At 47.5% G+C, this 13,745-nt stretch overlaps 1 protein-coding gene across 1 annotated transcript in view; it reads right to left on the bottom strand.

The window, feature by feature from the left end:
* Nucleotides 1–1,161: 1,161 nt before the first annotated feature.
* GAS2L1 (growth arrest specific 2 like 1) overlaps nt 1,162–13,745 on the bottom strand; it is a 28,435-nt gene continuing 15,851 nt past the window's right edge. The window contains exon 6 of the mRNA XM_075276591.1: nt 1,162–2,593. Within this exon, the coding sequence (XP_075132692.1) occupies nt 1,537–2,593 (1,057 nt within the window). The 3' untranslated portion in view covers nt 1,162–1,536. The remainder of the gene's footprint in view (nt 2,594–13,745) is intronic.

Below are 13,745 nucleotides of genomic sequence, written 5' to 3'. Positions count from 1 at the left end.
AATTTGGTGTGGAATTTGAGCACTGAAAATTCCACACCAAATTCGTCACCATTTTCCTCCGTGTGAATGGACCCTAATACACAGGTATGCTCAGCAATGTGTATGTGATCTCAGTAGGATGAGGGAAAGAGGAATCTCTGGCAGCAGCTTACCCCTTTGAAAGCAGATGAACCCCCAAGTTGACTCCCCCCAAACATCTTCAATTTGGATCCAGTCAAGGCTTGGATAGTCTGAAGGCTCACACTAGATGATCTACCGCTTCCACTGAATTCAGAGTGTTCATAATAAACAAAGTGTATAGACAACTTAAAGATATAGAATCCGGATCTTTACTTCCAATCTGTTCTGGTCTTGTAACGATCACACAGATCACAGAATACAGTAGTAAATTGATGACTTCACACTAGGAATAAGCTTCATTTGAGGAAACCAAAATATATCTTAATCATATTAAACAAAAAATTTCTGTGTTGCTCAGAGCAACAAATCAGATGCAGAGTCTGGCTTAAAAATAGAAGTAGGGCATTAAGGGCTTGTTCTTTTTAATTAAAAAAAAATAAAATAAAATAAATTTAAAAAAAACTTCTGTTTCTGCGATTCCTGGGTAAGCCATGGGAATAAATCACTAAGCATCTATCCATCCACCCTGTACTTCTTACCTAGGAACCATAGATACTAACTGAAAAAGGTCATTGACCGAAACGTCTTATAGTACACGATACAACTCCCCTGGTTGTGGATATCTTCTATAAGATTATGTAGTGATTAATTCCATGTCTTTGGAGTGCTGAGGATTCTTTCTACATTGTGACTGTGACCTTCAATGGCTTGTCCAGGGCAATGTACCTGTGTGCAGGGCATGTCTACACTACATGGGTCATATTTTCAGTCGCAGACATATTTGGAACATATCTGGCACATGTGAATTCACCTCTAATGAGGATTAGATAGGCTCCAATTATATTATCTTTTTAAGTAAGTTAGAAAAAGATATGTTTGTAACTCCATGACAATACCGGTCTGTGTTCATGTACCACATTTGACATGAACAAAATGACTACGGCCGTAAAACCCTGAACATGGCCGATATACAGAATGAAATATTGGACATATAAGAATTCAGCCAGTGCAGACTTTTTTTTAAAAATTGCTATTTTTAAGGCTAAACAAGCCATCAGGACGCTAAAAAAATATGTAAATATCTAAAACCTGAATATTATAGATGTCTCCCACCCAGTAGTAAGTTGTAGGATTGTAATAACAGGAGCTACAACCTTTCCCTGCCGTGCAAATGCTCAGTATTGCTGTATAATAGCAGTCACCTGAAAATGCACATGCTGCAATATTATATAATGATAATCATCTAGGAGTGAGCAAATCTGATTGTACAGCCATTCATATGCAGACTGAAAGGTCATCCTTGATATGGATTTATGACAAGACATGCCCGCTTTCAGAAGTTGTCCAATACTAACTCCTCACTATAGCAGTTTTATAGCTGGATCTGAGTATTAGTAATCCATTCTCATCCCCTGCTCACCCACAGGGATTATCTGCTTGTACTCCAGAATCAGTGAAGAACACAGCTTGTAGAGATCGCCAAGAACGACGGGTAGGTGCAGATTTAGGTGGAGAATTTGCAGTTCTATAGTGAAGTGGAGTGGGTATGCGAGATGGTGATTTATCTGGTTGTGTATCTGCTCGTGGCCGAATCTTTGGCCGCAGTTTAAGTTTATAGATAGAAGGAATTCTGTCTGGTCGTTTTAATGTTTTCTTGGGTCTCAACACCACTTCACTGGATGCTGCATCACCTTCAGGGACTACCGAGGTCTCTTCTGGTTCTGCCTCTTCCTGTAGATCTTCTGCAGCAGGTGGGCAAGAACTATCATCTGAAGAGCTTGACAGGGCTGGAAGTCTCCTCCATGTAGATGTAGGAAGAGTTGTAATATTCCCATCTGCATTCTGCTCTCTTCCACCTCCAGTAATGTAAAAGTTGAGTGAGGAAGAAGATGAACTAGAGGAACAGTATGCAGAGTCTATAGCAGCTGGTTCATTAGAAGGTGGACTAAGTAACAGGGATGCCCCTTGGGCTCCCCCAGGATGTTCAGATGCCCCGAGGAGTCGAGAATTTTCCAAGAATTCTTTCTCAAGACTACGATAAATTTGTTGCTCCTGACGAACATCCAAAGGTACAGGTGCATACCCCAACTGTCTCCGTGCATGAGATTTTGGAGGTTCTGTTTGAGTGCGACTGTTAGGTGGTTTAGAGGTCACAGGAGTTGTCCATGAATGTTGTCCATCTTTATCCCGTGAAATAAGCAAAACAGCTCTCTTGTTAGCTGGAGGTCCTTGGCTTCGGGCCCGTCGAGTCGAAGGGCCAGTGGGACCTTGAACTCTGCCACGTTCAGGCATTACAGGCTGAGATGCCTGTGATCGCCTGGGCATTGGGCCTCTGTCCTGAGACTGACTACGTGTTATAGAAGAGCGAAGTCCCGGTCTCAACACATCAACTGATTTTCTGCCAGCAGGGGCACTCTGAACAGAGGAGGCAGAAGAGTCACTGTCACCAGAATACCGTCGTGGACGAGGAGGCCTGAAACAGAAAGAATGATAAATAATGGGATAACACAAAGGGTAAAATTCAGCTAAATAGAAGGTGGGAATAAAATTGTGGAAAGAATAAGAAAATCATGACTATGTTAGCATTAAGACGGCTCATAAGAGGTAGAGTGTATACAATATGTGATGATGTATATCAGATATTAATTCTTGTGTATATATAACAAACAATTAAATAAGGAAATAAGCATGCAATATCACACTCAGTGCTACAGTCACAAACAGCACCACCCTAAAATCAAACACATCACTATAGCAAAATTCCTTTAACCCAGTACCTTATAGGCTGACACATTCTGGTTTGTTTCCATTACTGCAAAAACCAAGGGTGAGGCCATATTGGACAGCACTGTGGTGGTTCCATAGAAACCTAAAAAGTTGTGTAGCTGCACAATTTTACCAGAAAACATCTGTTTCACCCACAACACATTACGTGGTCACATGCCCTTCAATATTGTAATCAAGTGATGCAGCACCATAGAAGCTGGAAAATATCTTTAGGCTACATCCATAAAGCATATAAAAAGCAGCGGGTTAGCCACTGACAAAGTTACTGACGGCTGAATTGCTGTGTCGTATAGCATTGGTAAAAGGGGATTAGTAGACACTTACTAAAATAAATGAGGGGTGCATGCCCCAAGTAGCTTTTTCACAAAAAGTCCACAGTTTCCTCTGTGGACTTTCTGTCCCTATTATAGCTATATGAAAAAATGCCAGCACATTCAAAAACGGTCACATTTTCCATTATAGAAATGAGACAGTTTTTGAATTAGCCACTTTCCCGCTGCATATATTATTCTGCAATGTGTTACACTATGTGGGGACCCCCCACCTAACAGACAGATTTTGTGGGGTTTCTCCTTTCTGGCTAATAAAAGAAAATGCCAAGCATTGGACACAACTATTTCCATGCATATGCTCTAATACGGCATATGGTAAGGGAAAGTCTAATGCAAAAAAGTCCTTTTAAAAAGTTCTGCATCTGCTGGATTAAAGGAATTTTACTTGTCTAGTAGAAAGCACAACTGTAAATAAAATTAAAGCAAAGATGTACCATGTAATCATTACTACGACTTGAAAGAACTGGTGCGACCACTAAACCTAAAATATAGAAAAGTCCTCACAAAATAATTACAATGAACTAATTAAATGCAAAATCTGATAACTTTAAAGGACTGCACCAAAAAACTATTTTTAATAAGGCTTTTTCATCAAATTATTTGTTCTCAGTCAGCTGTGCCATACAATCTATCATTTCTAGGACACTATTTCATTTTCAAATGAAGAAATATGATCTACTTAATAAGGGTTGGTTCACATTAGCGTATGTATTCCGTCCATGAAGACCCCCCCTGGACAGAATACAATCGCATTTGAAAGCGCTGTGCTGTGCTCTCAAAGCGCACAGACCCCCTAGACCAGGGGTCCTCAAACTGCGGCCCGAGGGCCACATGCGGCCCGCCAAGCACTTCTGTCTGGCCCCGCCGACAACGCCGGCAGGCGTGCATTTATAATGAAGCTCCTGGGGAGCTCGGACCAGGCCATGGAGCGCACTTCACTTTACCTATTGGAGGGCACCGCTCCCGATGTCTGTGCGACCTGCTCTGCCTCCGGCCCACTGTTTAAAAAGTTTGAGGACCCCTGCCCTAGACTATAATGGAGTCCATGTGCTTGCCACGCACTGCCCACATGAATGATTCAGTCTAAGGTGTCCGTGCACTTTGACAGCACAGGACTTGCAAGTACAAAATTATTCCATCCAGGGGGGGGTGTCTCCATGCGGACTGTAACCGGACGGAATACATACGCTAGTGTGAACCAGGGGTTAGCGCAATCACAGAACATCTTTCACTTGTGTTCTGCTCTGGAAAATGATAGCTGTGCTGTGATAGGTTGCTATTGGGGTTTTTTTTTTTTTTTTAAATGTAGATTGTGAGCCCCACATAGAGCTCACAATGAACATTTTTCCCTATCAGCATGTCTTTGGAGTATGGGATGGAAATCCATGCAAACACGGGGAGAACATACAAACTCCTTGCAGATGGTTTTATGCCCTTGGCGGGATTTGAACACCAGGACTCCAGTGCTGCAAGGCTGCAGTGCTAACCACTGAGCCACCGTGTGGCCCCAGGTTTTTCTATAATTCTGATAGCTGCCATCACAATTTGGAGTCCGTGCACTGCTGGTGCTTGTACAATATTCAAGTTGTTGTAGCAATGCAAAAGCCAGTTGAAGATAGTGCTGTCCCTTGGCAAGTCTTTGGAGACTAAAGTCCAAGCAGCCGGGCTTTGACTACAGTAGAACACTTGAAATCCAGTCACAGAAAAGGCAGAAGAGAAGAACTAATGCTGGAAATGGGACACAGTTATGACTGTGCAGGTGGGGGACACTGGGTTGATGTATATGCCGGGTGGGACAGTACTCTTACAAAGCAGTGGTATGTACCAATGTCCCGTGTAGAAGTTCCTATGTGATCACCGCAATATAAGAGATAGTGGCATATTTACAGAGTGCCCCCCTCTCCCTGACCTCTACATGTTAATTGATCCTTGCCCTGCTTTGCACAAAAATCCATATAAAACTTTACTTTTAATACATAAACTACCTTACCTTGATGAAACAGGTTTGTTTTATTTGGATTAATCTTTTTGTTTCTTTCTACTAATATGTAATAAAAGTGAAGTTTTATACTTTATGACTGTGCTGGAGTTTTATAAGGACTTTATGCAGTCAATATCCAGAAGAGCTGCTGAATATTCCCTTGGGTGGTGAGCCGAAAGTTTTCTTGTTGACCCCTGCCCTGAGTCAGAGGCTGCCTCCTCATTCCTCAACAATGCAGGGTGAGTGATGACTGAACCTCTGCACTTTTTATGTGAGTAAGTGGCCCTATCTACAGTTATAAAGCAATCTAACCCCTTCCCAGTCAAATCAGCAAGCTTCAGGAAAAATAAAATAACCGAAAGGTCACAAATACACATTTGGCTTTTCACACCATTTGGAAATCTCAAACATATCTCAGACAGATGTCAACTAAACAGTAGTTGTTTATGCTTCCATAATGTATACCACATTTTAATGGGTTTATCTGTATAGAATAGGACAGTCAGTAGCACTGTACATTTTTTTATACGGTATACTATTTTGCATACTACCTAAAAGAGGCTCTAACAATATGGCCTCTGTCAGTATAATGGGAACCTGTCAATAAGTGTTGTTTGCTTATACACTTTGATCAAAATGTATACTAAGGACTAGAGATGAGCGAACACTAAAATGTTCGAGGTTCGAAATTCGATTCGAACAGCCGCTCAATGTTCGTGTGTTCGAACGGGTTTCGAACCCCATTATAGTCTATGGGGAACAGATACTCGTTAAGGGGGAAACCCAAATCCGTGTCTGGAGGGTCACCAAGTCCACTATGACACCCCAGGAAATGATGCCAACACCTCTGGAATGACACTGGGACAGCAGGGGAAGCATGTCTGGGGGCATCTAACACACCAAAGACCCTCTATTACCCCAACATCACAGCCTAACAACTACACACTTTACACACTCAATACCACCTCTCTGACAGTAGGAAAACACCTTGAAACATGTGTATTTGGCACTTGCAGTGAGGAGAGCTTGTCACCAGCAGTGAATTTGGCCCTTGTAGTAAGTTGAGGTTGGCACCAACATTTGTTTTGAAAATCAGGGTGGATTGAGCCTCTAACCAGCAGAGTTTGGGCAAATTCATGGTGGAGGGAGCCTCTAAAAACCCCAGTTTGGACCAATTCATGGTGGAGGGAGACTCTAAAAACCCCAGTTTGGACCAATTCATGGTGGAGGGAGACTCTAAAAACCCCAGTTTGGACCAATTCATGGTGGAGGGAGCCTCTAAAAACCCCAGTTTGGACAAATTCATGGTGGAGGGAGCCTCTAACCAGCCCAGTTTGGACCAATTAATGGTGGAGGGAGCCTCTAAACAGCCAAGTTTTGGGAAATTCATGGTGGAGGGAGCCTCTAACCAGCCCAGTTTGGACCAATTCATGGTGGAGGGAGCCTGTAACCAGCCCAGTTTGGACCAATTCATGGTGGAGGGAGCCTCTAAACAGCCCAGTTTGGGCAAATTCATGGTGGAGGGAGCCTCTAAAAAACCCAGTTTGGACCAATTCATGGTGGAGGGAGCCTCTAATTAGCCCAGTTTGGACCAATTAATTGTGGAGGGAGCCTCTAACCAGCCCAGTTTGGACCAATTAATGGTGGAGGGAGCCTCTAACCACCCCAGTTTGGGCAAATTCATGGTGGAGGGAGCCTCTAACCAGCCCAGTTTGGACCAATTAATGGTGGAGGGAGCCTCTAAACAGCCAAGTTTTGGGAAATTCATGGTGGAGGGAGCCTGTAACCAGCCCAGTTTGGACCAATTCATGGTGGAGGGAGCCTCTAAAAAACCCAGTTTGGGCAAATTCATGGTGGAGGGAGCCTCTAAACAGCCCAGTTTGGGCAAATTCATGGTGGAGGGAGCCTCTAAACAGCCCAGTTTGGGCAAATTCATGGTGGAGGGAGCCTCTAACCAGCCCAGTTTGGACCAATTAATGGTGGAGGGAGCCTCTAAACAGCCAAGTTTTGGGAAATTCATGGTGGAGGGAGCCTCTAACCAGCCCAGTTTGGACCAATTCATGGTGGAGGGAGCCTCTAAACAGCCCAGTTTGGGCAAATTCATGGTGGAGGGAGCCTCTAAACAGCCCAGTTTGGGCAAATTCATGGTGGAGGGAGCCTCTAACCAGCCCAGTTTGGACCAATTAATGGTGGAGGGAGCCTCTAAACAGCCAAGTTTTGGGAAATTCATGGTGGAGGGAGCCTCTAAAAAACCCAGTTTGGACCAATTCATGGTGGAGGGAGCCTCTAATTAGCCCAGTTTGGACCAATTAATTGTGGAGGGAGCCTCTAACCAGCCCAGTTTGGACCAATTAATGGTGGAGGGAGCCTCTAACCACCCCAGTTTGGGCAAATTCATGGTGGAGGGAGCCTCTAACCAGCCCAGTTTGGACCAATTAATGGTGGAGGGAGCCTCTAAACAGCCAAGTTTTGGGAAATTCATGGTGGAGGGAGCCTCTAACCAGCCCAGTTTGGACCAATTCATGGTGGAGGGAGCCTCTAAACAGCCAAGTTTTGGGAAATTCATGGTGGAGGGAGCCTCTAAAAAACCCAGTTTGGACCAATTCATGGTGGAGGGAGCCTCTAATTAGCCCAGTTTGGACCAATTAATTGTGGAGGGAGCCTCTAACCAGCCCAGTTTGGACCAATTAATGGTGGAGGGAGCCTCTAACCAGCCCAGTTTGGACCAATTAATGGTGGAGGGAGCCTCTAACCAGCCCAGTTTGGACCAATTAATGGTGGAGGGAGCCTCTAACCAGCCCAGTTTGGACCAATTAATGGTGGAGGGAGCCTCTAACCAGCCCAGTTTGGACCAATTCATGGTGGAGGGAGCCTCTAAACAGCCCAGTTTGGGCAAATTCATGGTGGAGGGAGCCTCTAAAAAACCCAGTTTGGACCAATTCATGGTGGAGGGAGCCTCTAATTAGCCCAGTTTGGACCAATTAATTGTGGAGGGAGCCTCTAACCAGCCCAGTTTGGACCAATTAATGGTGGAGGGAGCCTCTAACCACCCCAGTTTGGGCAAATTCATGGTGGAGGGAGCCTCTAACCAGCCCAGTTTGGACCAATTAATGGTGGAGGGAGCCTCTAAACAGCCAAGTTTTGGGAAATTCATGGTGGAGGGAGCCTCTAACCAGCCCAGTTTGGGCAAATTCATGGTGGAGGGAGCCTCTAACCAGCCCAGTTTGGACCAATTAATGGTGGAGGGAGCCTCTAACCAGCCCAGTTTGGACCAATTAATGGTGGAGGGAGCCTCTAAACAGCCAAGTTTTGGGAAATTCATGGTGGAGGGAGCCTCTAACCAGCCCAGTTTGGACCAATTCATGGTGGAGGGAGCCTCTAAACAGCCCAGTTTGGGCAAATTCATGGTGGAGGGAGCCTCTAAAAAACCCAGTTTGGACCAATTCATGGTGGAGGGAGCCTCTAATTAGCCCAGTTTGGACCAATTAATTGTGGAGGGAGCCTCTAACCAGCCCAGTTTGGACCAATTAATGGTGGAGGGAGCCTCTAACCACCCCAGTTTGGACCAATTCATGGTGGAGGGAGCCTCTAACCAGCCCAGTTTGGACCAATTAATGGTGGAGGGAGCCTCTAAACAGCCAAGTTTTGGGAAATTCATGGTGGAGGGAGCCTCTAACCAGCCCAGTTTGGACCAATTCATGGTGGAGGGAGCCTCTAAACAGCCCAGTTTGGGCAAATTCATGGTGGAGGGAGCCTCTAACCAGCCCAGTTTGGACCAATTAATGGTGGAGGGAGCCTCTAAACAGCCAAGTTTTGGGAAATTCATGGTGGAGGGAGCCTCTAACCAGCCCAGTTTGGACCAATTCATGGTGGAGGGAGCCTCTAAACAGCCAAGTTTTGGGAAATTCATGGTGGAGGGAGCCTCTAAAAAACCCAGTTTGGACCAATTCATGGTGGAGGGAGCCTCTAATTAGCCCAGTTTGGACCAATTAATTGTGGAGGGAGCCTCTAACCAGCCCAGTTTGGACCAATTAATGGTGGAGGGAGCCTCTAACCACCCCAGTTTGGGCAAATTCATGGTGGAGGGAGCCTCTAACCAGCCCAGTTTGGACCAATTAATGGTGGAGGGAGCCTCTAAACAGCCAAGTTTTGGGAAATTCATGGTGGAGGGAGCCTCTAACCAGCCCAGTTTGGACCAATTCATGGTGGAGGGAGCCTCTAAAAACCCCAGTTTGGACCAATTCATGGTGGAGGGAGCCTCTAAACAGCCCAGTTTGGGCAAATTCATGGTGGAGGGAGCCTCTAAACAGCCAAGTTTTGGGAAATTCATGGTGGAGGGAGCCTCTAACCAGCCCAGTTTGGACCAATTCATGGTGGAGGGAGCCTCTAAAAACCCCAGTTTGGACCAATTCATGGTGGAGGGAGCCTCTAAACAGCCCAGTTTGGGCAAATTCATGGTGGAGGGAGCCTCTAACCAGCAGAGTTGGTGGAAATCAGGGTGGAGGGAGCCTCTAACCAGCAGAGTTGGGGGAAATCAGGGTGGAGGGAGCCTAGTATTAGCAGAATTGTGCAACGCTTATGGTGGATGAGTATGAGGATGCGGAGGAATTGGAGAGGTTGAGTACAGACATGGAGTTTCATGTTGGGGTGCTTTACACAGGTGGGCACAAAAATGACGGCTCTACCCAGTGGTGGTTCATTTTTATCAAAGTGAGCCGGTCGGCACTCTCAGCTGACAGACGGGTGCGCTTGTCAGTGATGATGCCACCGGCTGCACTGAACACCCTCTCAGATAGGACGCTGGCGGCAGGACAGGACAGCACCTCCAAGGCATATAGGGCAAGTTCAAGCCACAGGTCCAACTTCGACACCCAATACGTGTAGGGCGCAGAGGGGTCGGAGAGGACAGGGCTGTGGTCGGAAAGGTATTCCCGCAACATGCGCCTATACTTCTCACGCCTGGTGACACTAGGACCCTCCGTGGCGGCACTTTGGCGAGGGGGTGCCATCAAGGTGTCCCAGACCTTAGACAGTGTGCCCCTCGTTTGTGTGGACCGGTGAGAACTTGGTTGCCTACTGGAGGAACTGCCCTCCCTGCCGCCAACGTCACATGCTGGAAACATCTCCATCATATTCTGCACCAATTGCCTGTGGCAAGCATTGATGCGATTGGCCCTCCCCTCTACCGGAATAAAAGACGAGATGTTGTTTTTATACCGGGGGTCAAGGATAGCAAAGATCCAGTACTGGTTGTCCTCCATGATTTTGACAATACGCTTGTCGGTTGTAAAGCACCCCAACATGAACTCAGCCATGTCTGCCACAGTGTTAGTTGGCATGACTCCTCTGGCCCCACCGGAAAGTTCAATCTCCATTTCCTCCTCATCCTCCATGTCTACCCATCCGCGCTGCAACAATGGGACGATTCGAAGTTGCCCGGAAGCCTCCTGTATCACCATCACATCATCGGACAACTCTTCTTCCTCCTCCTCCTCCTCCTCCATTAAACGCAGTGAAGCGGACAGATGTGTGGACCTACTCTCCAGCTGTGACGGATCGGATGCTATCCCTAACTCCTCTGTGTGATCTGAGTTATCCCTGATGTCAATCAGGGATTCTCTCAGAACACACAAGAGCGGGATTGTAAGGCTCACCATCGCATCCTCAGAGCTCACCCTCCTTGTGGACTCCTCAAAGACCCGTAGGATGTCACAAAGGTCTCTCATCCATGGCCACTCATGGATGTGAAACTGAGGCAGCTGACTTTGTGGCACCCTAGGGTTTTGTAGCTGGTATTCCATCAAAGGTCTCTGCTGCTCAACCACTCTATTCAACATCTGAAACGTTGAGTTCCAGCGTGTGGGGACGTCGCACAAAAGCCGGTGTTGTGGCACATGCAGGCGTTGCTGGAGAGATTTTAAGCTAGCAGCGGCTACTGTCGACTTGCGAAAGTGGGCGCACATGCGCCGCACTTTCACCAGTAGCTCTGGAACATTGGGGTAGCTCTTTAGGAAACGTTGCACCACTAGGTTGAAGACGTGGGCCAGGCATGGAACATGTTGGAGTCCGGCAAGCTCCAGAGCTGCTACCAGGTTCCGGCCGTTATCACAAACGACCATGCCTGGGCCCAGGTGCAGCGGCTCAAACCATATTGCCGTCTCATCGAGGAGGGCATCCCTCACCTCGGAGGCAGTGTGCTGTCTGTCCCCCAAGCTGATCAGCTTCAGCACAGCCTGCTGACGTCTACCAACGCCAGTGCTGCAACGTTTCCAACTCGTAGCTAGGGTCAATCTAACAGCGGAGGAGGAGGCGGTGGCGGAGGAGGAGGCGGTGGCGGAGGAGGAGGCGGTAGAGGAGGAGGAGGAGGGGGGTGTTCTTCTCGTGTCCCTGCCAGGAATGTTAGGCGGGGAGACGAGGTACACCGGGCCAGTTTGGGAAGCAGTCCCAGCCTCAACTACATTCACCCAGTGTGCCGTCAGTGAAATGTAGCGTCCCTGTCCGCATGCACTTGTCCACGCGTCGGTGGTCAAGTGGACCTTTGTGCAAAGCGCGGAACTAAGGGCCCGCCTGATGTTGAGTGACACGTGCTGGTGCAAGGCGGGGACGGCACACCGGGAGAAGTAGTGACGGCTAGGGACGGCATAGCGAGGTGCCGCAGTTGCCATCAGGTCCAGGAAGGCGGGAGTTTCAACAAGCCGGAACGCCAACATCTCCTGGGCCAGCAGTTTAGCGATGTTGGCGTTCAAGGCTTGCGCGTGTGGGTGGTTAGCAGTGTATTTCTGCCGCCGCTCCAATGTCTGAGAGATGGTGGGTTGTTGTAAAGAAACGCCTGATGGTGCCTTTGATGGTGCAGGAGAAGGAGATAAGACAGGACCAGGGGAGGATGAGGTAGAAGTCAACAAAGTGGCGGAGGCAGATGAAGTGGTGTCCTGGCTCGTCCTCTGGAGTGCATCGCCAGCACAGTCAGCAGTGGCAGTGGCAGAGGCAGAGGCAGTGGCAGTGGCGTGAACGGCAGGCGGCCTTTGTCCTGCCGTTGCTGCCTGCCACTGATTCCAGTGCTTGGATTCCAAATGACGGCGCATTGAAGTGGTGGACAGGTTGCTCTTCTCAGAGCCCCTAATCAATTTCGAGAGGCAAATTGTGCAGACAACACTATATCTGTCCTCGGCGCATTCCTTGAAAAAACTCCACACCTTCGAGAAACGTGCCCTCGAGGTGGGAGTTTTTCGGGGCTGGGTACGAACTGGAACATCTTGGGAGATTCCGGGTGTGGCCTGGCTTCACCTAAGCTGCTGACCTCTGCCTCTGCCTCTAGCTACCCTTTTTGGTGCTGCACCTGCCTCAACATCCACACTACTTTCCCCGCTTGACATCCCCCCTGTCCAGGTCGGGTCAGTGTCCTCATCATCCACCACTTCCTCTTCCAACTCCTGTCTCATCTCCTCCTCCCGCACAATGCGCCGGTCAACTGGATGCCCTGACGGCAACTGCGTCACATCATCGTCGATGAGGGTGGGTTGCTGGTCATCCACCACCAAATCGAACGGAGATGGAGGAGACTCTAGTGTTTGAGCATCTGGATACAGATGCTCCTCTGTTAGGTTCGTGGAATCATGACGTGGAGAGGCAGGTTGAGGGACAATGAAAGGAGCGGAGAACAGCTCTGGGGAGCAGGGACAGTTTGGGTTATTGTTCTGTAAAGCTTCGGAATTTTGGGAGGAAGGAAGACAAGACTGTTGGGTAATAGGAGGAGAGGAGGCAGAGTCTGACTGGCTGCTGGACAATGTGCTGTAAGCGTTCTCTGACAGCCATTGCAAGACCTGTTCCTGGTTCTCGGGCCTACTAAGGTTTGTACCCTGCAGTTTAGTTAATGTGGCAAGCAACCCTGGCACTGTGGAGTGGCGCAATGCTTGCTGCCCCACAGGAGTAGGCACGGGACGCCCTGTGGCTTCACTGCTACCTTGCTCCCCAGAACCATTCCCCCGACCTCGCCCACGGCCTCGTCCACGTCCCTTTCCGGGAGCCTTGCGCATTTTGAATTCCTAGTTAGAAATTGGCACTGTATACCAGTAGTAAAAATTGTGGGTGCACGTAACCCCAATATATTCTTTGAATTCCCAGTCAGAAACTGGCACTATATGGCAGTAGCAAGAAATGAGGGTATTTGTATTCCCAATATACTCTTTGAATTCCCAGTCAGACAATGGCACTGTATACCAGTAGTAAAAATTGTGGGTGCACGTAACCCCAATATATTCTTTGAATTCCCAGTCAGAAACTGGCACTATATGGCAGTAGCAAGAAATGAGGGTATTTATAACCCCAATATATTCTTTGAATTCCCAGTCAGACAATGGCACTGTATACCAGTAGTAAAAATTGTGGGTGCACGTAACCCCAATATATTCTTTGAATTCCCAGTCAGAAACTGGCACTATATGGCAGTAGCAAGAAATGAGGGTATTTGTATTCCCAATATACTCTTTGAATTCCCAGTCAGACAATGGCACTGTATACCAGTAGTA

The sequence above is a fragment of the Leptodactylus fuscus genome, chromosome 1 (genome assembly GCF_031893055.1).
Source record: "Leptodactylus fuscus isolate aLepFus1 chromosome 1, aLepFus1.hap2, whole genome shotgun sequence".
NCBI classification, from domain to species: Eukaryota; Metazoa; Chordata; class Amphibia; order Anura; family Leptodactylidae; genus Leptodactylus; species Leptodactylus fuscus.
The sequence above is the reverse complement of the archived record's forward strand: the minus strand, read 5'-3'. Positions and strand labels throughout refer to the sequence as shown.